The sequence below is a fragment of the Phocoena phocoena genome, chromosome 16, assembly GCF_963924675.1.
Source record: "Phocoena phocoena chromosome 16, mPhoPho1.1, whole genome shotgun sequence".
Taxonomy (NCBI): Eukaryota; Metazoa; Chordata; class Mammalia; order Artiodactyla; family Phocoenidae; genus Phocoena; species Phocoena phocoena.
In genome coordinates, this window is record NC_089234.1 from 26390043 (window position 1) to 26417080 (window position 27038).

Here is a 27038-nt window from a genome sequence, read left to right on the forward strand (position 1 = left end):
TTGAGGGCATTATGCTAAGTGAAATAAGCCAGTCACAGAAGGACAAATGCAGTCTGATTCCACTCATATGAAATATCAAAAGTAGTCAAAATCATAGCAATCTGTTGCACAACAATGTCAGTACTAACACTAATGAACTATACACTTAAAAGTGGTTAAGATGGCAACTTTAATGTGTTTTTTCACCACAATTTTAAAAAACTGAGCATTTTCATTTACCCAAGTGGCAAAGATAAACTTGTTTAAGTGTTGGCAAGAGGGCAAGCAAAGAGGTACTTTCATAAAGTGTTGTTGGAACTACAAGTTGGTACAATGGTTTTGGAGAGCAATGATGAACAAACGTTAAATGTACACATCCTCTGACCCAACAATCACTCTTAGACTATTTCCTATAAAAATACCCACACAAATACTCAGTCTCACATATAAAATATCCACTATGGCACTATTTATAATAACAAAACACTTAAACAACCTGAACAGCTACCAATAAGGTACTACTTAAAATAATTTATGCTACTTCCATACAATGGGGTCATTAAAAATGAGCTCCAAAGTTATGAAACCCTGCATATAGCAAGCTACTCCATATGTGTGAGGAGAAAGGGGAGAGGATGCATGTAGTAGTACACACAGTGAAACTCTCTGGAAAGAGACAAAAGAATCAAGTCCCAGAAAATGGGGATAAAACGGAAATTTAATTTTTACTTTATACTATTAGATTTAACAAGTACATTTGAAAATGAAAGCATAAGGGGAGGAAAGAAAAATTACCAACTCATTTCTTTTCAAATGCTCTTAGATTAGTGGTTTTCAGCTCTGGTTGCTCTTTAGAATCACCTAGGAGCTTTAAAAAATCTTAACTCCCAGAATCCACCAGAGAGCACCAGGATCTGACTCAACCGACCAGCAGATGGGTCCCTGGGTACCAGTGTTTTTAAAAGATCCCCAGATAATTCTAATTTTCAGCCAGTGTTGTGAAATCACTGATTTAGGCCAGGGTTTTGCAAACTGTAAAACGCCAGATAGTAAACATTATATCCTTTGTGGTCACATAAAGTCTGTCACTTTTTTTTTTAAAACCCTTTAAAAAATGTAAAACCATTCTTAGCTCCTAAGCAACACAAAAACAAGCCATGGACGGGATCTGGCCCATGGGCCATTTTGCCAATCCCCAAGTTAGACTACGCACAGGCTGGTCTATTGCCTGGACAAGGCACCATGAGACAAGGTATCATGAGATAAGGAATAGTCAAGAAGGCTCCACACTGAACCCACAAGTCTGGGCCCCAGCCCTCCAACTAGCAACCAAGTTGTTCTGTTTTGAGTGGAGGTGGGAGAACTTTGAACTCACATTAATAAAACTCCCAAGATACATTATAAACCAGCCAGCTTATTACTTTTTAGTAAGATGTAGAACTTTTACCATGCAGACTGAATACATATGCCAGCGTGAAGAGCACATTTTCTTCCTAGAGACAGTGACACAGAAAACCAGGCTATCTGTGGAATCCAAACAAGGGGAAGCTAACCTTAAGTTACAACTCATCCATAAAGCTAGGGCATACTTTCCCAACACAGGGACCAGCCCCAGAGAACTTGGAGAACTCGTTGACTTTCCTCCCTATCTTACTCTGGCTGAGCACTGCCAACAGTCATCTCCTACAGCTTTATGATCAGCCTGCTTGGCCTAAGAGTCATATCTCTGCTCACTGTTTTTTACTGTTACCTCCACTGCTACTGAGAGTCAAGGTTCTGAAGGGGGCACATCAGTTGCTCCCGTGCACCAACTACAAGACACAATAATCCTGTTAGGATGCTCTCCCAACACCAGTCTAACTCAAGTATTACCAGATAAAATGCTTTGTAATGATTCTTCTCATCCTCCATTTACAGGTTACCTATAAATTCACTTGAATAATGTAACCTAATTCCTACTGAGGATTAAGGTTTTTAATTATAGGTTTTCTTCTTTCACTTTCTTGATAAGTGATTCCCAACCATGTAGGAGTTAATGAAACCAAGAAACTAATTTTGTGTCACCACTGCTACCAAGACAGAAATACCAAGTGATATGTGCTTTTCAGATTAAATTAACGCTATTTTGTTCTCTAAAATGTAAAAAAATAAGATGTAGCCCTCAATTTAGTATTCGACACTCTTAAAGGTCAAGCCAATCAAAAATTGTCTTTGAACAATAAAAAAGTTTATGCTTTCAAATTAAAACACACATATCACAAACATTATGTAATAATAAAATTATAGTAAACGAAATATTCAGACTGACCCCACGGCATTCACACCACACCAGAATTTTGCCTGAAACAAAACAGTAAATTTTATCCACCAAAGTAGGTAAGTCCATGCTGGCTGAAAACTTCAGTCCTAGACCCCACGAATGAGGTACATAGTTCATGCTTCACAGATACATACATTAACCAGTCTTAGCCACCCCTCACCAGGGCCCTGAGGGGTAGGAAGGATGAAATGTGGACACAAGCACTCCCATAGACAAAATTCTCCAATTATAAAAATTCATAATGTGACCTTTACCACATCTTGGAAGATAGCTGAGATTTTAATCTGTGAACCCACCTCTGAAAACCACAACAAAAATCATTAAGAAATGATCTAATGTAAAATATACAAATTTCTCAGTATGAGAACTTCCACAAAACAGGGAGAATGACAACTAAAACAATTTTTCTTAAAAAAGAACACTCCCCTTACCTTGTCCTTGCTACCCAACACTCAAAAACAAGTCTGTACAAAACCACAAACACAGAAAAGGACCTTAGAGGATGTTACGACGCAAAGCCTTCAGACCTAATCTAAACTGCTCTCCTCACTGAGACCCTCCCCCGATAGAGCTGAGGGTTCCCAGGTCCACTGGGGAAAGTGAGTGGTCTCAGATCATCACCCCTGCTGTGCTACAGATGGTCCACGGTCACTCGCTGTCAAACTTAACAGAATTGACTTGGACAGAGATGGAGCCTCCCCGGTAACTGCCCCGCTTCTTCTTGGTTTTCTCATGCCGGAAGGATTTGCCTTTGGTGAACTTCAGAACTTGATTGGCTCGCTCCCCCCAGTCTCCGGTTGCACCCCGCTGGTAAGTAGAGACAGGTGGTTAGCACACAGAAGGACAACGCCAGGGCCCTGTCAGTTTCTTCTCCCTGCTCCAGGCAACCCGAACCCAGAGAACCTCCTACCAACCAGAACCAAAAGCTACCCTCTCTCACCCCACCCCCTCAAGAATGGTGAAGACCCTCTCTCTCCTCACCTTGGCGTCAAAGGAATTGTCTGCCACTCGAGCATCCACCTCAATCTCCTCCTCCCTGATCCTTCGGAATGGGGAGGATCCCCTTCGTTCTCCCTGAAAAAGAATGAAGCAGGAAATTCAGGATGGAGTGGCCTAGTGGTCAGGAAGGCCCTCCTGAGCTACACCCACAGCACGTATGCCAGGCCAGGCAAAGGGCTGTCAAGGTGCTTTGCAATTTTTCTTTCTACTCTAAACGCTGGCTCCTGAGAGGAAAATAAGGCAACTTACTTTCTTCCTTTTAGGAAACGTGTTGGGGGTCTGGGGCTTTATCTTCTTGGCTGGAGGCGTCTCTGCCTCCTTAGCAGCCTCATTCTGCTTCCGCTTCTTTCCTGAACCTACAAAACAAAAGGCCAGACTCAGGAGACCAGTTTCCTGTCCCTCCTCCCAGGGTCCCACACTGAGGGCCTCCAACTAACTGGAAGCCAGTCATGGGCCTCGGCTCCCTATCCCACCCCCAAGAGTAGAGCCCATCCTGATCTGGGGGACAAACCCAGGAGGCAGGTTCTTTGGATACAGACCTGGCTTAGCAACTGCCACTGCTGCCCTTTTCTTGCCCCGCTCCTCCTCATTGCTGTCCTTATCTGCTTTTCCATTCTGGGCAGTCAGTGCAGAGGTGCCATTGGCCTTGGCGGTTTGTGGTCTTGGAGTGCCCTTGGCCTTGGGCTTCTCTTCCTCCTGCTCACTGGAGTCCTCAGAGGAAGAAGTGTTGCTGCTCTCGGCCTTTGCTTTCTTCACAGAGGCTGGTTTGGAAGGGGCTACAGCTCCCCCTGCCTTCTGTGGCTTCTTTTTGGCTGAGGGTTTAGGCGTCTTCTCGTCCTCGTCTTCCTCGCTGCTGGAGCTGTCTGAATCAGAGCTGCTGTCCCCACCACCCTGAGAGGCCTGCCTGGCAGGCAAAGACGGAGCTGCTTTGGCCATCACCTTGGACTTAGGGGTGGCTACAGTCTTCTTCGTCTTCTCCTCCTCACTAGCACTGCTCTCCTCCTCGCTGGAGGAGCTATCAGCCTTTCTGGTCAGCGGCTTCTGGCCAGTGGCTGCAGGCTGCTTGGGAGTTGTAGCTGGTTTAACCACAGACTGCTTGGGAGTGGCAGCTGGCTTACCTGAGGAATTCTTGGTGGTACTGGCTGGCTTAGCAGGAGCTTCATCAGAACTGTCGGAGTCTAGACAGAGAGAATGGAGTGAATATCTCCCCAAATCAGACTGAGGGGAGCCCTTGGAGCTCCCACTGCCCTGAGGGCCTCCTATGCCTTACCTGAGCTGTCTGAAGAGCTCTCTCCTGCCTTCTTTGCTGGAGCTGGTTTAGTAGTTGCTTTGGAGATGACTGCCTTAGCTGGGGGTCTCTTTTCTTCCTCAGAACTTGAATCTGGAGAGAACCTATGGCATTAGGCTGGGTCCAGAGTCCCAATCCAACCAGGGGCAACGAAAAGAAGGATGCAGGGAGTTCCCTGGTGGCCTAGTGGTCAGGATTCTAGGCTTTCAGCGCTGTGGCCCGGGTTCAATCCCTGGTGAGGGAACTGAGATCCCAAAAGCCGCGCGGCGCAGCCAAAAAAAAAAAAGCAGAAGGGACAGAACCATTTCCCTCCCTACTCCTCATACACTCCCCAGACCCACTCACCACAGGTGATGACTCACCAGACTCGTCGCTGCTGTCCTCACTGCTCTCCACAGGCTGCTCCTTCTCTGCAGCTTTCTTGGGAGCCTGAATTCCCAGGGACTTCTTGGGTGGGGGAACAGAAGGCGGGGGAACTGAACTATAGGGACCTGTTTAAAAGGGACAGTGTGGTGGTTTTAAAATATATACACAAATTCTTTGATACTGCTTCCTTCTAGAAATGGAGCTTAATTCCCTATCCCTTGAGGGTGGGCTAGGATTAGTGACTCATTTCTAACAAATAGACTACGGCAGAGATGATGGCATGCCATTTCTGAGTCTAGGTTATAAAAGGCAACGTGGCTTTCTCCTTTCTCTGGGAGAAGCTGGCTGACACATGCCAAGGTCCACGTGGTGACTGCAGAGGTCCTCCTGCCATTGGGCCCTGGTCAGACGTCCAGCTTGACTCCCCGTGTCCAGTCACCTGGTTTTTTCTTCATGGGTTTTTTCTTCTGCTCTTCCTCCTCTTCCTCCTCACTGGAGGAGTCCTCACTGCTGGAACTCTTTTGGGCAGGAGTGGCAGCTGCTTTCACTGGGGCCTTGGCCACAGCTTGCTTTTTAGGTACAGTCTGCATCACACAGAGAAAATCAATTACCACAGGAAAATACTGACCCAACCAATCCTGCCATGCAATGGAGACCCCCCAATTACCAACGTCCCCAGTTCCTTCTTTCCTGCTAGAAATTAAGGCCCATACCTTCTTAGATACGGCTGCTGCCTTCCCCTCCTCTGAGTCATCATCACTGCTGCTGCTGCTACTGCTGCTGCTGCTGTTACTACCAGCTGCTTTGCCATTGACTACTTTAGGTGCTGGACGAGTTGGTATACCTAAGAAAAAAGAAATAATGTAAGCGAGTACAAAGACAGCTTTCGGATCCACCATGGGCAGTGGTGCCGCCGCCACGATGCAGATTTTCAGGAAGACCCTGACAGGGAAGACCATCACTCTCAAGGTTGAACCTTCAGATACAATAAAAAATGTAAAGGCCAAGATCCAAGATAAAGAAGGAATCCCTCCTGACCAGCAAAGACTGATCTTTGCTGCCAAGCAACTGGAGGATGGCCATACTTTGTCTGACTACAACATTCAAAAGGAGTCCACAGGCTTCCCTGGTGGCACATTGATTAAGAATCCGCCTGCCAATGCAGGGGACACGGGTTCGAGCTCTGGTCCGGGAAGATCCCATATGCTGCAGAGCAACTAAGCCCGTGTGCCACAACTATGTGCCCGCTCACCTAGAGCCCATGCTCTGCAACCAGAGAAGCCACTGCAATGAGAAGCCCGCACACCAAAACGAAGAGTAGCCCCCGCTCGCTGCAACTAGAGAAAGCCCGTACGCAGCAACGGAGACCCAACTCAATGAAAAATAAACTAAATAAATTTTTTAAAAAAAAGAGTCCATTCTTCATCTGTGTGGAGACTTCGTGGTGGTGCTAAGAAAAGGAAGAAGTCTTACATCGCTCCCAAGAAGAACAAGCATAAGAGAAAGAAGGCTAAGCTGGCTGTCCTGAAATACTGTAAGGTGGATGAAAATGGCAAAATCAGTCGCCTGCGTCAGGAGTGCCCTTCAGATGAATGCGGTGCTGGAGTTTCCAAGGCCAGCCACTTTGACAGACACTATTGTGGCAAATGTTGTCTGATCTATTGTTTCAAGAAACCAAAAGATAAGTAATCGTATACTGGTTAATAAAAGACAAGAACTAATGAACAACACTAAAAAAGGAGTATCGAGACATTAAAAAGCCATAAAAACCTCCTTCCTATTAGCACGGAACTTAGGAGTCTGTCAATTCTCTTGCCTCTGGAGGAAGCATGAAGGAGAATGCTGTGGTTTACTACATCAAAGGATGAATTTCTTGCCCAATTTCAGGAATAAACCTGTCTTCCAAAAAATGATATGATGCAAATTATTTGAATATGCCCTCTGAAGTCTTTAAAACATGTTTTCCTCACTGCAGACTATTTCTGTAGTTACTAGTCCCTAACAATAAAACTTTTTACTTACTAGGAAAATGTTTCTTTTTTAAAAAAAAAACGACACCAGTCAATACCTCTAGTTCAACAACCAGTGCCATTTCACTCCTGTGCTGAATTAAGGAATTTTCACATCAGTCCCCAGGGCAACCTGGTCCCCAGTCCAGCCTCCTAGGAACATAAACAATACCTGGTTTGGCTAGGGCTTTAGCCTGAGCTTTAGCTGCCACGGGTGTTGTCTTTGGTTTCTGGTTCTTTGGCACCTCATCTTCTGAGCTTGAGTCAGAATCAGAATCAGAGCTCTTGGCCTTCTTAGGAGGAGCTTTGACAATCTTGGCTTGGGGCTTAACTCCCTTCTGTGAGAAAACACACAACCAGGAGAATCAGCAAGAGCTTCAGGGCACCCAAAGGACATCCTAAGGTAGAAAAGCTTCCTAGGTGCCCCCTTTTTTAGGCCTTGTCGCTGCCATTCCCTGTCTAGAGTTCCCTGTACCTGTCCATAAAACATATTCTCTTACTCTTGGAGTCCCTGACAGTATCCCAGAGAAACCCAATACTGCCAGGGAAGCAGAACGGGTTGAATTTCCTCTAGATTCAGGGCTCAACTTCAACCTCACATAATCCTTCCCAAACCTCATACTTCTACAACCTCCCTGAAAAACCATGTAATCACCTGTTGTATACCTAACACCATCAAGCTAAAAACCAAGATTTTAGTTTCTTCTTTCCAATCCCTTAGCAATCCCTTTCCTTCTCAAAGTTGCAAACCTGGACAGGCTTTTTCTTTTTGTCCTCCTCCTCATCATCACTGGATTCTTCACTGCTGCTGCTGCTCTCTGATGCCTTGACTGCAGCCTTTCCAGGATGCTGAAGCAGACTGGCCCGCTTGGCAGGTACAGCTGAACAAAAGTACAGGTCCCAGTAAGAACCAGAAATTTAGCACAGACAGGCTCCAAATCCTTTTCCTGGAACCACAACTCCCTGCTGGGTCTTACCAGCTTTCTTAGCGGGAGGCCCTTGGGCTTCTTCCTCCTCACTGCTGTCCTCACTGCTGTCACTGGATGAAGTCTTCTTCTTAGCCTTCTTAGTCACTGGTCCATTTGCCTGTAACTTCCGCTTTGGGGCCTTGGTGGACCTGTTGGGGTAGATTAGGCTAACTCCTGGGGAATCAGGACCTTCCCAAACCAAAGAACACAGTCCAGCCTACTTGGGGGGAGAAAACAGCCACACTAGCACAGAGGAGACTTACTTGAGCCAGAAACTATAGATGTCCAAGAGGGAAGAGGCGTTAGCATCCTGCTGGGTCTGTAAGAGAAAAAGCAGAGTAAGAAAGTTTTAATTTGATATAAATGTTACATCTCTGTAAGACTTCTCCTACTTGCACAAATTAGGAGAAAAATATTCTATTTACGTATTTCCCAGTTTTTGGCATCAAAAACTTGGGCTATCCCTGTAGTCTCTGGCACCGTCTATCTATTCCCCCACCTGTCAATCCTATTTATCAAAGCCTTTAAAAACATACATTTCCTTTACTCTAGCAGTGTACTAGCTAAGAATTTAACCTTACCCATGAAACAAACATCTACACAGGAGGACGACTGCGGCAACGTGGTTTATAATTCCAAATCACTGGAAACCATCCTCCAAGAGAAGACTAGTAAAAATCTACGTTACATATTCAGTACGTAATTGCATTCAGCTATTACACTGATATAGATTATAAGTTGGTATCCAAAAAAATGGCAAGGCGTTACAGTATATACAAAAATACTGGCCCAAAGTTAGATGAGTAGATGTGAAACTCACCTCTGCCAATTATTAATGTGTGACCCCGAGCAAATCACTTAATCTGGGACTTCCCTGGTGGCGCAGTGGTTAAGAATCCACCTGCCAATGCATGGGACATGAGTTCGAGCCCTGGTCCAGGAAGATCCCACATGCCGCGGAGCAACTAAACCCATGTGCCACAACTACTGAACCTGTGCTCTAGAGCCCTCAAGCCACAACTACTGAGCCTGCATGCTACCACAACTACTGAAGCCCGTGCACCTAGAGCCCGTGCTCCACAAGAGAAGCCACCACAATGAGAAGCCTGCGCACCGCAACGAAGACCCAATGCAGCCAAAAATAAATAAATGAATAAAAATTAAAAGAAAAATAAATCATTTAATCTTTCTGAGACTGTTTCCTTCCCTATAAGATAGATGACACTACACATCTTATTAACTTGTCGGGAAGATAAGAAATAATGCATATAAGGGGCTTAGCATCTGGAAATAGCATCTTGCCCTTAGTAAACCCTCCACAGAGATTAGTTTTTGTCACATAAAAAAGATTTCTGATTCTGAAAGGCCCAATTCCATCCAGCCCACTCTCTGCAGCCTCCCTAACAGTCAAAACAGTTCCAATATGAAAGCAGCTGTATCAGATCACATGGCAGGCTGCCCCAGCTTAAGGCAGCCCTTTCTGAGGCTGATCTGACTCTCAACTTGCATAGCCTGATTCTACCACAAAGAACAAGCCTACCTTCTTAGTCAAAGACTAAGACCGCTAAGGACTACCGTACCACTCCACTCTACCCTCAAGGTGTTTTCTCATGCAGTCATGTCTTTCCTTGAAATGTAGATTCCAAACCTTTCACATTCCTGGTCATCTTCCTTTTACTTGTTTTTTGGAACATCCTAACGTAAGATAACAGCTTTCACTCACTGATGCTTCCTGAGCACCAGGCATCGGTACTGCCACTTTGTATATGTACATATCATGTTACTCACAAAAATGCTATAAAGTGGATGATGACATCTCCATAGAAGTAGAAACGGATTCAGGGACGTTAAGCAAGCTGCCTGGATTATACATTTCAAAAATGGCAGAGGCTGTTCCCAAACCTAAACTTGTCTGATACCATACGTCAAAGATTCAAGCCAACAGCTATGCCTGCTTTGTAGAGAGAACTATGATGCTCAATCCTGCTTCAGTAAAACGAAAAGCAGAACCCTGCCTCTACTCGTTCATTTTCTTCTTTAATAACAAAAATCCCAGGCTTCATTATTTCTAAAGCAATTTTACTTATCTTTTGAGTCCCGGGTAAATTCGATTGAGAGTTAAGGTCAAGTCACGCTCGGCATCAGCCAACATAAAGCCTAAAGAAAGAACCAGGAGCCTCCAATGCCTCCGGTGGGGCACGACGCTGCCGCCTCGCCGCACTCCGCCAGCCACGTGACCTAGGCCACGAGGTTCCCACGCGGCCACGGCCGCCCCACTCACCAGAAAAAAAGCAACAAAGCTCAGCGCCATATAGTCAGACATCGTGGAAGAGACGCCGAGACTCCAGGCTTTCCGGCCACCGCCGAGTGCTCGGCACAAAGGCCTGGCAGACACTGGGCTGGCGAACCCCACAGACCTCCCTACCTGCAAACCTAAGCATGTCAGGGCCCGGAGCCCTGTGGTCATCCCACCCCAGCCCATGAATCATGCCCGGGACTCACAGCGCCTGTTGCCTTGGCGAACTTGTTGGCCACGTCCGAGAGCTGGTTATCGCGCAGAAAGCCGAGCACGAGGGGATACAGGTCGCTGGGAACCACGCGGCGTAAGCCGGCGTCCGCCATCCTCTCGGCAATACGCGTCACTACCGTGGCCGACGCACGCGACTCAGGAACCCGGAAAAGGAGGGGTAGGGGCGGACCCGCGTGACGACATCGCGCCGCGCAGGGCGCGGCGGAAGGGGCCGGCGCACTCCGTAGAGCAGCCCCGCCCACACCTCGGAGACAGGGTAAAGGCGAAATCTACTAACGCTTTCCGGTCCCGCGAGTGTCGCCATCTTGGTAAGGGTGGAGCCCGCCGGTCTGCTTTGTGAAGGCGGAACCCTGACGTCAGGGGCCACGCCCTCAGCCGCGGCGGGAAAACTTCGGATTTCCCGCGCCCTGCCTTTTTGATGGAGCCACCTTTCCTCAGTGCTGCGGTTACCCGCGCCCCTGGCATCTGGATGCCAGAGTAATGAGTGGGCCGGGGGGCCCGAGCTGACCTTGAATTCCTCTAAACTTGGTCACATGATCTCCCAACCTACCCTATTCGTGCTGCCCGTGGACTCCCACTCTTCATCTTCACTGCTTCCAACACCCTGGGAGGCCCTTTCTCAAGATACCACCCCAACCTCTGCATTCCCATCTCTATTACAGAGGACGCTTCAGATTATCTGTGGTAGTGGTGAGGCGCTGACCTTCAAAACTGCCCCTACCTCAATCATGACTTGCCCATGAGACAACCCTTTCCTCTTACATAACACAGCCTTAGGTCAGCTCCATGAAGGGAAAAAGGGGTTGTGCACCAAACCTGAGTGACAGCAGCAATCTCTTCAAACCTATAATCCTGAAAATAACACTTCTACCTCCTGGGGACAGCCCACACTATGAACCCTCCCTGTGGAAGAACTAGAAAACCCCTCAACTGCCTCTCCTTTTGTCATGAGTACTCAAATTTATCAATCAATGCTCAGGCCTGCCAAGTTAATTCCAAGTTCTATCTTATGTCAGTTCATATTAGCAAACAGCAATCCCTTCAGTCCTATGCACTACCCCTTGACTATTTCCCATTCATGCCCCTCAGGGAGGTAAGGATCCACTTTCTCAAGGGACACACCTCTCCTTTGCCTTTCTCAGGCATTCCCCTGTCCTTGGTATATAATTCCTACAACTCCCTCTTCCCCAAAGGTCTATCCACCTGCATGCATTCTTTAAACATCTGAGAACCTGCTGAATGCCAAGCATTGTGCTCAAGCTATTATGGTCCACATACACGCAAGTCTCGGTTTCAAAAACCATTATTTGCAACAGTGTGAGCGTCCTCTGGGTCCTTGATATTAAAATTCCTTCCTGGACCAGTAGCACCACCTTTGCTGGAAATGCAGAATCTCAGGCCCCACCCCAGAAGTCAGAATCTGCATTTTTAAAAGATCTCCAGATGATTCAACTGCTCTTTTAAAGTTTGAGAGGCACTCCTAGATGACTGATTTCACTTACAACACTCTTGAGGAGCAGTTTCAAGTGGTCAGGATTCTACACCTGACCAAAGAGGGGTCCTAGGAATTAAATGGAGGTAAGCATGTCCCTGTTGTGTTCAGAGAGGAAAAGTGACTTGTCTGGCACTACCACCATAGAAAGAAGCGCAACAGCACTTGGCAGTTCCCTCTAGTTTATGTTTATTAGTCTGCATAGTGACTTCGATTTTCCAAACACTGGGGGAACCCCTCAACCCCATCCTTCTTACATAGGAATGCAAGTTAATGTGTTTCAATGCCTATTATAAAAAAACAAATACCACTTTAAAAAAATCTGATTTAACACATTTTTATTTCACTTTTTTCCATTTCTTTATAAAACAGTCATCTCCTCACTAGCAGCTGTCTCCCCTAGACCGGGGGAGGGAATGGAGGAGGTTGGGCACCTCCAAAGAAAAGGGGGTGGGGGAGAAGGGCCCAGGGTTACCTCCTGAGGTTCTTCTGGGCCTGTTTCAACAATGTGTCAAAGTCAAGAGAATCAAATTTGCTCTTTACAGGAGCAGGGTCAAAGTCTTCCCGGTTGGAGTCTATAAAGGTAGAGAGAGACAAACATCAAGGTCTCTGAGTATACCTCCCAACCACAGCGTCCTCAAATGGCCAGCTACCTCTCATGTCTATAAGGGATGGAGCTAAAATCACCTGGATATTAAGTCAAAAGACAGGTGAGCACCCATTTCTCCTCTCATCCCACCCCTTAGGCTCTTCACGTGTCAGAGGAAGACAAGTCTGCCTAGCTAGCGCCCCTCTCAAAAGGCTGGGGACCTTTTGAGGGAGGAGATGATACCAAAGGCTCAGGGCCTCCCTCCACTCACCAAGATCAGAATAGCTTCTCTTGCAGAACTGCCTGCGGCCCCCAAAGCAGAGATCAAAGGGCTGTTCATCTGCTTGCCTCAGCTTGTGGCCACTCTCAATGGCTGCAAATGCCTCCTCGGCATAGCGATAAGTGACGAAGCCATAGTTGTCACTGGTGGGGAGGGTGAGACAGAGGCTGACATGGCTATTTGGGCACATGCCATGGAGAAGAGACAGCTCGCCAGGGTACAGTAATGGACTGGGGTGGTTCTTCTCATTCCCCAAATTGCCAGCCCTCTAACTGTAGAAATGAAGGTGCCTATATTGCCTAGGACACCAGAGCAAGGGGGGAGAAACAAAGAAGCATCAAGATAGATAATGAGACAGGACATCCTGACCTTAGGGCCCAACCTCACCCTTGGACACGGAAGTGGATGGTGCACTCCTCAATCTCTCCGAAAACAGAGAACCTCTGTTTCAGCTCTGACCTAGTCATGCGACCAGGTATCTTCCCAATGAAGACCACTCTTCTCTCTTCCTATGTTAGGTCAAGGAAAATTGACACACTATGAGCCAAGGCCACAGCTGCAGACGGCTCTCTGAGCTCATGTCATGGCTCAGGGACAAGCCCTCTCCTCCCAGGACCTGTTCCTCTACTCACTATTGCACGCTCCTTCTGCAGAACTCTCTGCCTTTGGTAATGGTCGTGTGAACGATAAGAACTGTACCTGACAAGAGAAGAAGGTGCCATCAGTGCCCCAGACATTACGCAGCTCAAGTCTCAGAACTCTTAGGCACCTGCACCCCAGATGCACCGACTCCCTGAAAACACGCTCACCGCCGCCTCCTGTCACTTCTCCGGCGAGGAGATGGAGAGCGGGACCGACTTCGGGAACTAGATGATGAGGATGAGGAAGACGAGGAGGAAGATGAGGAGGAGGAAGAGGAAGAGCATCTTCGGGAACGTCCAGAGGAACTGCAACTGGACCTGGAGAACAAAGGGGCACACAGGAATGCTGGGAGCGGTGCAGGTATATTCTACTTACCTCACCTTGGCCCCAGCCCTGCCTCCCTGTCAGGAAGCTCAGGACCAAAGGCAAAGCAGAGCAGAGGAGATCTAGAAGAACTCTTCGCAGATGACCAAACTGAGAACCTCATGAACTTTAGATGTTCTAGAGTATTTGGGCACAGATCATATTTATTTTCAATTATGCGATTAAAAATAGAAAAATATTTAACAAATCAGAAAGAATAAAAATAACGGAGACTCGGAGATAAAAGGCTGGGCCCTAGGTCTTACAATTAGCTGCGGGTGGGGAGAGGGGGAGGCCTGGGTCTCTGGGATCCTGCTCCCCTCATATGTCTCATAGGAGTACTATGAACACGGCATTTAGGGGATGCGCTAGACCTGTAGTAGGGGACATTTCTGAAGATAAGCTTCACCATCAAAAACCAAGAATTCTTCATTGATTAAGTGGAAAAATTTGGGTCTATTACTGAGAAAAAGGTACTGCCAGAAAATAGCTGAGGCCACAGTGACACTCAAAGGAACTGTCCCAGACTGTTTCCTCAACAGATGATTAAAGGAAGGACTGTTTGACATTAACAACCCACTAGACCACCATCCCACATACTACCGGGAAAATAGCAGAAATAAGGACTGATACAGTATGCAAAGGAATCAACATGGTCAAGATCAAACCCTAATTGTCTCCCCAAGGCAGGTCTCCAGGAAGGAGGAGACCTCAGAGATATCCCAATCTCCAACAGGGGAAAGAAGCTATCTTCTCAGAGCTTGCCTCCTTCGAATCCAGTAAAGGGGGAGAAGACAAAAGCCAAAGACAGAAATAGAAGCCTTACTGCCTGAAAGTATCGATGTGCTAAAGCTTTCAGAGTAAACCAGAGGAGAGAACTTCCAAAGTGGAGAGAACCTAACAGGCCATCAGAGCTCACCTTCGCCACCTCTTGTGTGGCGGGGAGAGGGACCGGGACCGGGACCGGGATGAGGAAGACGACGATGAGGATGAGGAGGAAGATGCTTCGCTGGTCCGGTTGGACCCAGAGCTGACAGAACGGTTGCTGCGGCCACGGCGGCCTTGCCAGCCCCGGCTTGGGGGGCTGGCTGACCTGCAGGCTTTTCGATAACAGCGCATTGACTGCTGCTTGGCTGAGGGATCAGGGAGAGTCCTAGTGTTCGTGTCATTCCGGCAGGGTGAGGCCTCAGGGGACAGCAAGGTGGATGGGGCAAGGCAAGGGGCTGGGGGATCTGCCTGATCATTGCTAGTCCTGTGATCAAGTGGCTTCTGGGAGGCAGCTGTGCATGGGGGCAGCGGGGTGGCTGGGCCCAGAGACAAGACAGGTTTGATGGTGATATCCTGATGGCGTTTGACATTCCATCGGGAGCCCACCTCTGGAATGACTAGGGCAGGCGTCTTTTTTGGGGGGGTCCTGCTCCGGACACAATAGTCATGGTCCCCAGAGCCCACATGGACTGGACTAGGGCCATGGACCCCTTCTTGGAGGCAGGCTGCAGCTGGATGTTTGGCCTCTGTAACTCCTTCAGGCTTCAGGGTTCCCTCCTGGGCGGTGGACTTAGGAGATTTGGCTTTGGCCAGCAGTGACACAGCAGCCAGGGGCTTCCATAACTGATGGGGAGGGGTAGCTGGAGGGGTGAGCCCTGTGAGGGGAGGGAGGATGGAGATAGCAGGATGAGATCCGATTCTACACTTCTAAACACTGTGAATATAGGCTCCAGGGATCCCCACTTCATCTCACAGAGTATACTAACAATGATCAACAGCCCAACTTCTCCCACTGTTAAAACTGCTCCTTCCCCTGAGTTCCCCATCTTGGAGACCAGCAGTAGAAACCCAACCAGCTATGGTCCTCCTCAACTGTTCAACCTCTCACTGCCCAAACCTAGCTGGTGGCCAGGTCCTGTCTGTCCTACCTCTTTATTCTTAGGCTCACCCCCTGCCCTCAGAACTGCCTGACTTCTGGGCTGCATCTTGCCTGAACTCATGTAATTGTGTCCTAATAACCTCCTACCTCGGGCATCACACCTGTCCACCTGTCTTCTACATTCCTGCTGGTGGGAGCACCCAAAAACCAAACTGGTAACGTTTTTTCAATTGCTTCTTCACTGTACAGTATAAAGTCCAACCAGCTTAACATGGCATTCAAAGTTCCCATAACCTGACCTGCTTTCCACTCCAGCCTTCTCTCTTCCTTTAGCTCTGCCCAGCACCCTGATCAACCACTACACTCCAGCCAAAATGAACCACTCACAATTTCCCAAAACATACCGGGCTGGCTTTCCTTCTCCAGCTCACTCAAGCCATTCCATCTACCTAGAATGCCCATAAACCTACCTGATTGGTATCAGTGATTTTCTCAAGCCTCCACTTTGAGGATTACCTTCTATATAACCCTGCCCTGACTGTCCCTCTTCAGACCCCACTATAAGCCACACAGGCTTCTTTAACACACAACAGCTGATACTCAACATGCTCATTTGTTTACACATCTGACATCTGCCCCCTGGACTGTGAGAACCTCAAGGACGAGGATCAGATCTCTGTACCCCCAACACCTACACACACTTGGTTCAGAGCAGGCTCTAAAAACATTTGCTGCATAAACTAATCAAAGGCAGAGTTCCCCACCCTGAACCCACCTGCCACGTTGGCCAGTTCTGGGGCTTGTAACCGGTCTAGGGGCCTCTTCTCCTGGGGAGTGTCAACGCTGCTGGCGGGGGGAAAAGGGAAAGCCTGGTTCATTGCCTCCTCAACATCTTGTACATCTGCTTTGCTCACAAAGCAAAGGAGAGGGGTGCATGCAGAGAGGAATGGGGGGCACAAACTGCCCCAATCATTCTCCTCCAGCACAAAAGGGGTCTTAGTGACTGAACTTTATGTAGGTTGGGTCTCAATTCAGCTCTGCCCAATTGCTGGATGACCTTGAATACCCCCCACCTCCTCCAAGCCAGGAGCCTCTCGTGCCCGGCTCAAACCAACCCAAAATCAATGTGGAGGAAAATATGCTTGGCAAAACAGGATGGGGTATTGTGAACATGAAAAAAAAAAAAAAAGGCCTCTTGGTGCTGGAAGAATGGGGAACAAGGAGGTCCAGGATGCCTGTGCCCTCCAAGCAGTCAGGGGAGCCCTAGCCATGAATATCATCCCCCACTTTTTCTTACACCATTACCAGTGCTGAGCAACCTTAACGCCTGTTAAATAAAGGAAAGAAATCCCCAAAAGCACGAGTTGCCAGAAAATAAAAGGCATCACCATTTGGAACCCCCAGACTGGAATAAGCCAGAAAATGGTACATATATATCCTCCTACTTCACCACTCAAGACACTACCCTGTAGTGATGGGCTGAACCGGGGGTGGGGAACAGGGAAAGACTAGAGCGGACCCTGTAACAGAGGCATCCAGTTGACAGTCCTGGAGTACCGGCCGGCTGCTGACCAACAGCTGTAGGGTAACTCACTCATGTCCCCATACTTACCCTGAGTTTCCTACAGCCAGGCTGTCAGCAGGAGCCAGGGGAGGGCACTCCTTTTTGGCTGCAAAGAAACCATACTAGTTAAAAGCCCAACCAGATGTTCCATACTGAGGAGGTGCAGAAGGGCTGGCTCTGAGACCCAAAGGAGGAAAATCCATTTTGCCTACATACTCCATTTGGGTCTCCCCCGAGAGATCCATTCTCCTCCAGTGGGTACCCAGGTATATTTTTAATCATGTCTCTTCTCTGCTCAGAAACAAGCACACTCCCCACTGAATCTGGGGAGTCCAAACTTCTAAGCCTAGCATTCCAGGCTCTATGTAACCCACCTAACTAACTTCCTAGTCTTATAACCTACTCTTGATCTACACTTATATTTTCTATTTTGCCTTGTACTACCGATACCTGTTACCAATTCAGCAGTCATTTCTGCAAATTCTTCTCCCCAGTCAGACCATAAGCTCATCTGAGAACAGGACGTAACATCTCCCGCAGCACCTAGATCCATGCCTTGTACTGAAAAGCTGAGCTATCCATTGCCTTTCAAATACACCACATGCGATCTTTCCTGTACCTCTGCCTTTACTCACCAGTCTCTGAATTCCTGTCTTCCAAGGTTCACCTGGAGAGTTACCTCCCCAAATAACCCAACCCACTTGAATCTCCCCATCCATCTACTCTTTATAGTTCTTGCCATGCTGTACCCACCACTCTCCCTGGCTTAGATTGTGTCACAGGTAAATCTTGTCTTCCCATTCCAATTAGGGGGCTGCTCTAGTGGCTGAGACTCCCCTTCTCCTTCCCCCCAGTTTAAGCAACTACAGGGCTAGGCCCAAAGGAAACATCAACAAAAAAGGGTTGAAGCAAAGCTACCCAGGTTTCCTTACCTTCTGATTTCTCAAATTGCTCCAGCAGACTGGACAGGTCCGATGCCTCAATTCCTGTGGAAGCATACAACACAGCCCCTATCATCTGAGTACACAGGTCCCAGAAGTCCCAAATCACCTCACTTCTTCCCCTAGGCTCCCCATGCTCACTGTACTAAGTAAACCAAGGCAGCAACACAAAGCAGAAAGAATCAAACCAACCCAGACTTCTACCTCTCAAGAACTCTCCAAAGAAATCCAACAAAGGCCAGCCCCATCAAGGTAGTTTATCCTGTTTTATGGAGGACACTCCTCACACAACCCCCATGCCATTCTTCACGGAACTGTGTGGCACTCACCAATCTCACTGATGAAAGCCTGTACCACATCCTCAGGACCCTGGGTACGTGGGGTAGGCAGAAAGGACAGTGTTCTTAGACGGGCTGGGTGGACAGCAGGCAGCTTGGTGGTAGTGCTCTGCCTTGGTGCAGATGTGGGAACAGCCTTGGCAACAGGAGAGGGTGCCTTCTCCCTGGGCCTAGCTTCCTGGGGCTCAGGCTTTAGCCTCTCTGATGCAGGCTCCTCAACAGCCACTCTCTCAGCAGGCAGACACGGTGGAGCCTTGATCCGAGGGCTGTGCACCGGGGAGGACACCTTGTGTTTCAGATGGGGAGATGCAGGCACTGGCTTGACCTCCACCTTGGTGGGCTCTATCTGTGGAGCTCCCTGACCAGCTGCCCCAAGACTGAGGGGAGGAGCCATCGGCACAGTCAGAACACTATCAGGAGGGCCAGGTGGGATGCCACTGGGCTCCACCTTGGGTGAGGGAACAGCTCTTCCAACAGAGGTTAGAGGCAAAGGAGGTGGGGGAACAGCAGGCCAGAATGGAGGGTGTTGCAGCCCTGGGCCCCATCCCAAGGGCCCATAGGTACAGCTGGAGCTATAAGGTGGGACTGGGGCAGGAGGAGGTACCCAAGGCACATTGCAAGTGGAGGGCACAGCATAGGCACCTGGAGTACCAGACACTAGGGGCACCGTCGGTGGAGGGGGCAAGCAAGGATAGCCAGAAGGGGACAAGGGGGGATAACAAGGCCAGGGTGGCACAGGGGCATAGTGAGTAAAGGGATCAGGTGGCACTGGCCCCACAGACATCGGAACACTAGGAGGCTGCAAGGGTGGTGGGGGCAGACTGGGGACACTTTGCCCATTTGTGGGAAGGGGCAGCATGGGGGTCATGCCCAGCCCACCCGTGGGAAAAGGCAGGGCAGTGGGCATTGTGGGGGGCATGGACTGCACAGCAGGAGGTGGTCTTGCTGGCAGTAGCATCTCTTGGGATGGCACCTGCTCAGTGGGAGTTGAGGCCACAGGTTTGCTTGCAGGTGGCTCAGGACTAGGAGAGGCAGGGCTGGGACCCACAGGAGCAAAGCAAGCCTCAGAAGGAGCCTCAGGGCTTCTCTGCAGAGTTGTCTTCTTGGCTGTGGCTGGTGGGACAAGACAAGGGATGTCTGCCAGCCCTGTGGGAGTTTCTGGGAGGCTGGGCCACTTCCCAGCTGGGGGATGGGGGTTCCTCTCTTCTGCCTCTGCTTGGCGCTGCTGCCTTCGTCGCCGGTACTCAGATAGGCTAAGAGGCCGAGGCCTGGCTTCCTGGGCTGTTGCACTAGTACCACTTTCCCCCTTCAGAGGACCCATGACCTCCTTAATTTCAGGACTGATGGCCTTTGGGGGGTCTGAGGACTCTGACTCCAGGAGGAGCTGGGGGGCTGGACTCCCCTGGGCTGATGACACTGCACCACGTCTGGGATCAGTTGGCCTAGACTTAACTAGTACAGGGTCAACTGGAGCCAGGTCATTGGGAAGAGAGTCAACTTGTACTGGCTTGGCTAGGATAGGGTCAACTGAAGGCAAGTCATCTGAGATGGGAACCACCACTGCACCGTCAACTGCTGAGTCAGCCAGAACTGGGTCAATCAGCACTGGGTCAGCTGGGAGAGGGTCAACCAGCTCTGAGTTCGCTAAAGCACAGTCAACCAGTTCAGGGTCAACAGGTACAGGGTCAGCCACAGTGGGATCAGGGTCAACCGCAGTGGGATCAGCTTCAACAGAGTCAAGTGGCATGGGGTCAGCTTCAGCAGAGTCAACCAGTGAGAGATGGGTTGAAACAGGGTTGGCTTGGATGGGGTCAACCAGGCTGGGGTAGAGGTCTAGAGGACCTTCTTTAGCAGGACTAGCTTGTCCAGCACTACTCTCCAAGTTCCCAGAGCCAGGCTTCTCCAAGGCAGCTGCCCAGGCCCGAGCCCAAGCCCGGGGCTTCCCTCTACCACGGGGAGGCACAACCTCTCTTTGAAGGTCCTCCTGAGGCAAGCTGCCTCCCTGAGAGGTCAGCTCTGTAACTGCTGTAGACTGCCCACGAGAGGCTGACCTCAGCCTCCTGGCATAGCCTTCTGCACAGGCAGCTGGCTGCTCCTTGCTCTTCTTCTTCCTGCCCTTTCGAGCTCTCTGGGAACTTAGCATTGTGTTGGCTGGTGGGTTCTGAGGCCCCTTGGGTGCCATTGGCTCCATGACCTCCCTGGGCTCCAACAAGCAGGCTGACTCCAGCTTTTCCTTTGAGTCCAGTGACAACCCCTCTTTCTCAGGGCAGAGGGCTTCCCTGGGCACAGCAGCCTCTGTCTCTGCCTCTAGTGTAGGCATGAGCAGCTGCAAGGCCGCACTGGCCTCTAGCGAGTTATCCAGGAGGACAGGCTGGGGTCCAGTAGGGATCTGTCGCACCACAACTGGGATCTCCAGGTCGTTGCCAGCTGTGGCCGCCTGGCCCACAATTTCCAGCACCACACAATCCTCAGGCAGTGTCAAATCACCTGGCTGCTCTTGAAGCTCATCCTCAAGTGCTGTCAGGTGGGTGAGGTTAGGCAGGCAGTACGGGTGCATGGCCCGCACCAGCTCACTCAGGGAGGAGATGCTCTCATCGCCAGCTGCCTGCACTGCCATCTCTGCTGCTACTGCTGTTTTATCTTCCTCCTCGGGACAGGCCAGGTGCATGGGGAAGTCTGCGATGCTGCTCACAGAGTTGTTGAGCTCCCCAGCAAGCATCTCGCTGCTGAAGCCGGCCACCTCCTCCTCTTCTTCCCCATCACTACGCTGCTGGGGAGGTGGGGACTGGCCCCAGCGGGGTCTTGACCTTGGGGGTCTCCAGCTAGGAAGCTTGGGGGAGGAGGTCTCCAAGAAAGAGGGTGGAGAGAAGTCCCAAGGAGGATCTGTGAGAGACATCTCAACCTACAGGAGAGAAGATAAGACATAGGAGTTTTCTCCAGGAATATCTTTTTCCAGACATGTCCCCATATATTCCTCCCCATTGGGAGTCCATGAGGCTCCCTAGGTCAGGCTTACCCCACTCACTCTACTACTGCCTGTGCTGGGCCCCAATGGGTCAGTCGGGGTGATGAGGTCACGTTCTGGGGGTGTCCGAGAGAGGCTGAGCAGCCTGTGCAGCTAAAAGGGAGAAAAAGACCTGAAATGTGTTTGTGCTTCAGAACTTTACGAGTAGGCTCGTAGATGTGGTTCTAACCTTTGCACCAATCACACACCCCCTTCCCCTCATCCCACACTTACAGAGGAGCCCTCCCGAGGTGACACAAGCAGCTCTGAGTCAGGAATGCTGTCAAATGGAGACAGGTTCTCGGAATCTGCATTGTCCAAGATCTCTGTTAGAGCTGTGAGCAGTGACACTTCATTCTGGTCCTCCAGAGATAACCTGCTCTGCTCAGGAAAGACAACAGGAAGGTCCCACCACCATCCCTATGACCTACCAGGCCACTGAGAAGGACTGGATGCCAAGAGAATCCCTCTCCCAGGCTCAGTTCAGCTCAATTTGCCAGAGAGAGATGTTAGTACCAGGAGGCATGGGTTCCAATCTCATTTACTACCATCCACCATCTCTCTAGTGTCAACAAAGACCTGTCAAAACTGAGTCTTGAACTTATGTTTCATACTCCCTACACTCTCAGGTAAAATGTGGGATGCTCAGCAGACAACCCTTGGCTAAGCTGGAATTGGACTCAAAACAAAGATCAGAACCCTCTGAACATGTAAGTCAGGGGCCCAGGCAGGGTGAAAGGCCTTGGATAATAATCCAAGTCTGCCAGGGCATCCTCTTACATGGGATGTAGCCCAACTCTCACTGAGAAACAAAAACACACTTCAAGGACTCAGGTTGAGTATCTAGGAACCAAGGTGCTAGGAGAACAGAGCCACTGAGCCAAAGCTCCTGCCTGAAGACCTCCAAGCTCAGCCCCAGCTCACCTCTCCAAGGCCACCAAAATCTTCAATGAGGGAAATGAGGGAGGCATCCATATAGCTGTGCATGGTCCCCAGCAGTGTCCCATCCTGCAGTATCAGCTCCTCCATCTCTAAGTCCTTGTCCCTCAAACAGGGGCCCAGCCGAGATAGATTGACAAAGCCAGAATCATCCCCCTCCTCATGCAGCAGCACCTGGGGCAAAAGGGAATAAGGTCAGGAAGGCACAGTGAAGGCTGCAGGGCATGGGCCCTCGGGGGCAGCTGATTTACACACTCTGTAAACCAGGTACCGAGCCCTCCACCAATGGCCTCAGACTCAGCAGGAGCCCCAACACACTCTGGACTTGCTGGGCAGAGAGAAGTACAAACTATGAGCCCACAGCCACAACCAGATGGCAGTGTTCAAGAACCTTCTGGGAAAAAAAAAAGTTTAGACTCCATCCAGAAACACTTGGAACCACACGAGATTGATAAACTGGGGAATAAAAACATCAAAAAGACCAAGATTGTTCAGAAGAGTTATCTGCTGGCAGTGATGAAGACAGACACTCTCAGGGGCACAGCAAAGGAGAGGAGGTCAGTAAGCAGGCAATTCCAATTACAACCACCTTACCTCCCTCAAATCCCACTTAGGCCTCTCGTCTCTGCTTAGCTCAAATCCCACCTTCTTCACGAAGACACCTCAGGCCTCCCCAATGCACCTCTCCTCACACCCCGAATTCATACGTGTTCCTGTACCGCTCACTTCTCTGGCAATCACATCCTACCCACTTCCCTACCCCATGACATTCCTTGCATCATTACTAAAACTATATTCCAAGTTCCTTTGGGGCAAATAACCCTTTGTATCTATTAGCTTATATTTTTCTTGGCTCTTGGAAGGGTTTAAACTGTGCTTATACTTCCTGGTCACCCACCATGCCTGGCACAGTGCATCACAGTATACACAGCTGACAGTCACACTTATTTTGAACTTCTATTTTGAAGGCTCTACAGTGTGCCACCCAACCTCTCAAAGGTAGTCCCAAGGAACAAGTCTCTTCCCTACCCCAACCAAGTTAGAGCAAAAGAAGAGAAAGTTTGATTCTGTGGACGGAAAAGCCCCGCCCCACCCCACCTCTTCCCTGAGAACTAACAACATCTTCAGCCTTGTCAGGCAGGGAGCCATCCGCCCAGGCCTGTCAAGAGTGTGGGCGTGGGCAGGGCCAGAAGTGGCTGGAAGGGCTGGCAAGGCCAGAGGCAGGGGTATCTCCACTATACAAAATTATAGATGATGCAAAGGCCAAAGAACAGGAACAAACACGGACAAGCCAGTCTCACCTCTCCTTTGGCAGCAAAGGCAAACTCTGTACCTCTTCCAAAAGAAAAAAAAAGCAACAGGTGTGACTGCACCCCCCCACCCTCCTAATCAAGCTGAAGAGTAACAATGCCCAACGAGAGAAAAGGATAGATAGGGACACTTTAGGAGGCCAGGCCCAGAGATGAAGTAAAAGGTGGCAGGTTTTAGGCACTAACTCCTCCCAAGCCTTCACAATCCTGTAATTACAACTAGCAGCTGAATAGCACCTCGCTCAGCAAACACTCCCAGGTGAGCAAAGAGGCTGCATCTCCTGCCCTGCCACCTACCTGACCCAGCTACTAGGCCAGAATCTCGAGACAATGTCCAGCTTTATGAACCACTCATCACCACTTCCATCAGGCAGGTACTGGAGCCCCAGTCAGAGAAGCCCCTCTTTACCTGACCTCACCCATCCCTCCCCTCAAACCCCAAACAGCACAGCTCCCAGAGTACCAAGATCATGGAGAGGATAAGCCCAGGCTAAGAGTGTGCCAGCCACCAGCATCTCTTAACTTTAACAACCTCCCGACTGGCTTTCCCATATCCGGCTTGTCCCTGCAGGGTTCAAAACCAGCTACAAACATGAAAATACACATTTGATCACCTCTTGAGACACTCTCTAATCCCCTCCAAGGGCATCTTCCTGCTCTTAGCACTAGGTTTAAAGTCCTTAAATGGCTTACAGTGGTCCTGGTATTCCCCACCAGACTCCTCCAGCGTGTCTTCTCTCACCACTCTGTCTGTCTCTGTATACACCAGCCATACAGGTTTCTCCAATAAGCCATGTTCTCTCCCACCTCAAGGTCTTCACATACTGTTCCCTCTGAGGAAAGCTCCCCCTCCCCTCCGCCCCCCACAATCTCACCTTAAAATGTCTCTTCCCAGACCCTGCAAGGTAGATTACTACTGCTGATTATATAATATGCTGCACTTTCCTCTGTCCTCCTCATCATTATTTATTGTCTGTCTAAAACATAAGATCTGATAAAAACATAAGATCCTGGAGGACAGGGACCATGTGTGGTTTACCACAGTATCCCCCTATGTCTAAACATAATGGAATCTCAGTAAGTTCCTGGCTGATTGACTAGCTTCCACATACTCATCTTTGTGTGTGTTTGTGGTGAACAATCTCTCCACAAGACCCTCTCCAACCCCAAATGACTACCTAACTTGGACTACAGCTGGATCATGGATACTTCCTGCCTCTCCCCCAAAGGGTGGGCAGCACCAGCCCCACAAGATGTGGCCTCTGAGAAAATAAGGGAAGAGCGGGTGGGCAGCTCCCAAGTAGAGCCCCAGAAGCCACTCCCCACCCCCCACCCCCAGGGCCTGGATTGGTCTGCTAGAACTGATATTACCTGGCAACCTGCAGCCCAACTCCCACCTAGAAACCAAAAAAGAAAAAAAAAAGCTTTCAAGGACTCAGCTTAATTGCTTAAGCAAGATAACAGTTCACACGAAGTCTTGCCGACCTCCACTCTGGGTGGGAACTTTTAAGAAGCCCTGGTGAGGAGTGGGACGATAACACTTTTAAGTATGGAGAACTGAAGACCAGGAAAAAAAGAGTATGACAGAAAGAATGTCCCCCCCCCCATTTAGTAAACGTTCAACTGGTGTTGAGTAGTTCTCAGATCGCCTCCAACTTTTGCCATCCCCAGCACAAATTCCAGAGAAGCTTAAACACAGACCATCTCAAATTTGTCCGTATCAATTCACAGGAGCAGGCCTTAGCTGCCTCCTCAAAAGAGATGCTTGAGGAAAAGTGACGGAAGGAGAGGACTCCCTTTCCTTACTTAAGCCTGTGCCATGTAAATGTTGACACCTCCCATGCCCCTTGAATCACGAACGAGGCAGGACTGCAAGCAACAAAAACGCCAGTGCCCATGCCTCACAACCCACCCCAAGCCGGTCGGAAAGAGGCCGCCACTCCACAGCCCTTCAACCTCAGCCCTCTACCCTCCCCAACACACTCCGTCATCCGCAGAGAACAGACTACCCGCACACCTGTAAAGTCCTTTACCATCCGTTGTCGAGAGGCAACGCGGACCAAAGCAAAAAGAAAAAAACTCCTCCAAGGCTCTGGGCAAAGTTGATTCTAGCAGCCCCTACCTTCCTTCCTTCCCAGCCTGGGGCGCCCAGCGCCGAACGGAGATGGCGGGACCGGCTGAGACACACCCAGTTCCCGGCAGTGCGGCTCCAGCGCCGATACGAGATGCCCGGCAGCCTGGAGCGGGAGCCACGTGGACATCCCCTCCCCGCCCCCACGTGGACCCGAGGGCCTCCTCCCCCCCGCCCAACCCACGTGGGTGCCGGGGCCGCCTAGAGGGGGAGGGGAAGCAGACAAATTATCCCGGGAAAATCGCTCCCCCCACCCCACGTGGCTCCGAAAAGGCACTGCGGCGCTGGGCTACAGGCAGCCCCCACTCGGCATCCTTAGAGGAAGATCTTACTCTAAGTCCGAGTCCCCCTACACACAGGGGCCAGGTTTCCGACACCCTGCTCTGCCCCTCCGGCGTTCCGGAGGAATGGCCATAAGGACCCGCCTCTGCCCGCATCCCCCCAGCAAACGACCCAGGTCCGGTCGGTCCAATCCGTCTTCCGCAGCCACCCGGCATCGACTCCCGAACGCTTCTTCCCTTTCCTGTGGCGTCCACGTGTCACCGCCCGGCACACGCCGCTTTGCTGCCAGCCGCGGGCCGCCCGCCAGTCTCACCTGCTCCCCGCCACTCACAGCGCCCACAGTGCCATACGGCGCTTGGCCCCGACTCCCCCAACCGCTGCTGCGCACTCCACCGCCAGGGTCGGGGCCGGAGCCCCCACTCAGAAGCGGCGCGACTCCGTCTCTCAGTCCCCGGCGCGCCGCCATCTTGGCCCCTGAACACCCGGCGCAGCTCTGATCGCCGGCGCCGCCTCGCCCAGCCGATTGTGGGAAGTGAACTACAACTCCCGAAAGACACTGCAAGACTACGAATCCCAGAAGACTGAGCGGCGATACCCATTTGCCCACGGGAAGAGGGCACTGGCCTCACGAGGGAGCCTGGGAGTAGTAGTCGCATTCAGCAGAGCCTGAGTGGCACGTGCTATAGGCGCACTGTAATTCATAATTTTGTGTTGCGCGGGGGGACCTAGTTGGGGAGCGCGAGGTAATAAGGGGATAATTACCTATTGCGTATCTTTTTATTTTCCCAATTTGTCCAACTGTCAGAACTCCCTCTTTGTCTGACGTTTTACCTGCTG

The 27038-nt window shown here is 50.1% G+C and overlaps 3 protein-coding genes across 7 annotated transcripts; 1 reads left to right on the forward strand and 2 right to left on the reverse strand.

Annotated features, from left to right (window-relative positions):
- Window positions 1-2616: 2616 nt before the first annotated feature.
- NOLC1 (nucleolar and coiled-body phosphoprotein 1) lies at window positions 2617-10605 on the reverse strand. 3 transcript variants are annotated; one of them, XM_065894264.1, is made up of 13 exons: window positions 10432-10605; window positions 8193-8248; window positions 7939-8078; window positions 7712-7842; window positions 7134-7299; window positions 5666-5796; window positions 5392-5536; window positions 4949-5077; window positions 4569-4679; window positions 3838-4476; window positions 3548-3654; window positions 3281-3373; window positions 2617-3106 (listed from the first exon to the last, which is right to left on the reverse strand). In XM_065894264.1, the coding sequence occupies exons 1-13, from the start codon at window positions 10549-10551 to the stop codon at window positions 2948-2950; spliced, it is 2127 nt and encodes a 708-aa protein (XP_065750336.1). In that variant the 5' UTR covers window positions 10552-10605; the 3' UTR covers window positions 2617-2947. The 3 variants fall into 3 exon arrangements, with proteins under 3 accessions (XP_065750336.1, XP_065750334.1, XP_065750335.1); XM_065894262.1 differs by having other exon boundaries at window positions 2948-3106; window positions 5624-5796; window positions 10432-10551; XM_065894263.1 differs by having other exon boundaries at window positions 2948-3106; window positions 7939-8096; window positions 10432-10551.
- LOC136136274 (ubiquitin-ribosomal protein eS31 fusion protein-like) lies at window positions 5874-6641 on the forward strand. Its single transcript, XM_065894348.1, has 2 exons — window positions 5874-6072; window positions 6367-6641. The coding sequence occupies exons 1-2, from the start codon at window positions 5874-5876 to the stop codon at window positions 6639-6641; spliced, it is 474 nt and encodes a 157-aa protein (XP_065750420.1).
- Window positions 10606-12124: 1519 nt separating the features above from the next.
- PPRC1 (PPARG related coactivator 1) lies at window positions 12125-26667 on the reverse strand. 3 transcript variants are annotated; one of them, XM_065894319.1, is made up of 14 exons: window positions 26515-26667; window positions 22464-22652; window positions 21774-21920; window positions 21552-21653; window positions 18527-21437; window positions 18189-18242; window positions 17305-17362; window positions 16468-16538; window positions 14745-15468; window positions 13630-13779; window positions 13453-13519; window positions 13208-13329; window positions 12812-12963; window positions 12125-12526 (listed from the first exon to the last, which is right to left on the reverse strand). In XM_065894319.1, exons 1-14 carry the CDS (start codon window positions 26665-26667, stop codon window positions 12423-12425), a joined length of 5004 nt encoding a protein of 1667 aa, XP_065750391.1. In that variant the 3' UTR covers window positions 12125-12422. The 3 variants fall into 3 exon arrangements, with proteins under 3 accessions (XP_065750391.1, XP_065750392.1, XP_065750393.1); XM_065894320.1 differs by lacking the exon at window positions 26515-26667 and having other exon boundaries at window positions 12423-12526; window positions 13453-13513; window positions 21774-21819; window positions 22464-22546; XM_065894321.1 differs by lacking the exons at window positions 14745-15468; window positions 16468-16538 and having other exon boundaries at window positions 12423-12526.
- Window positions 26668-27038: the final 371 nt, after the last annotated feature.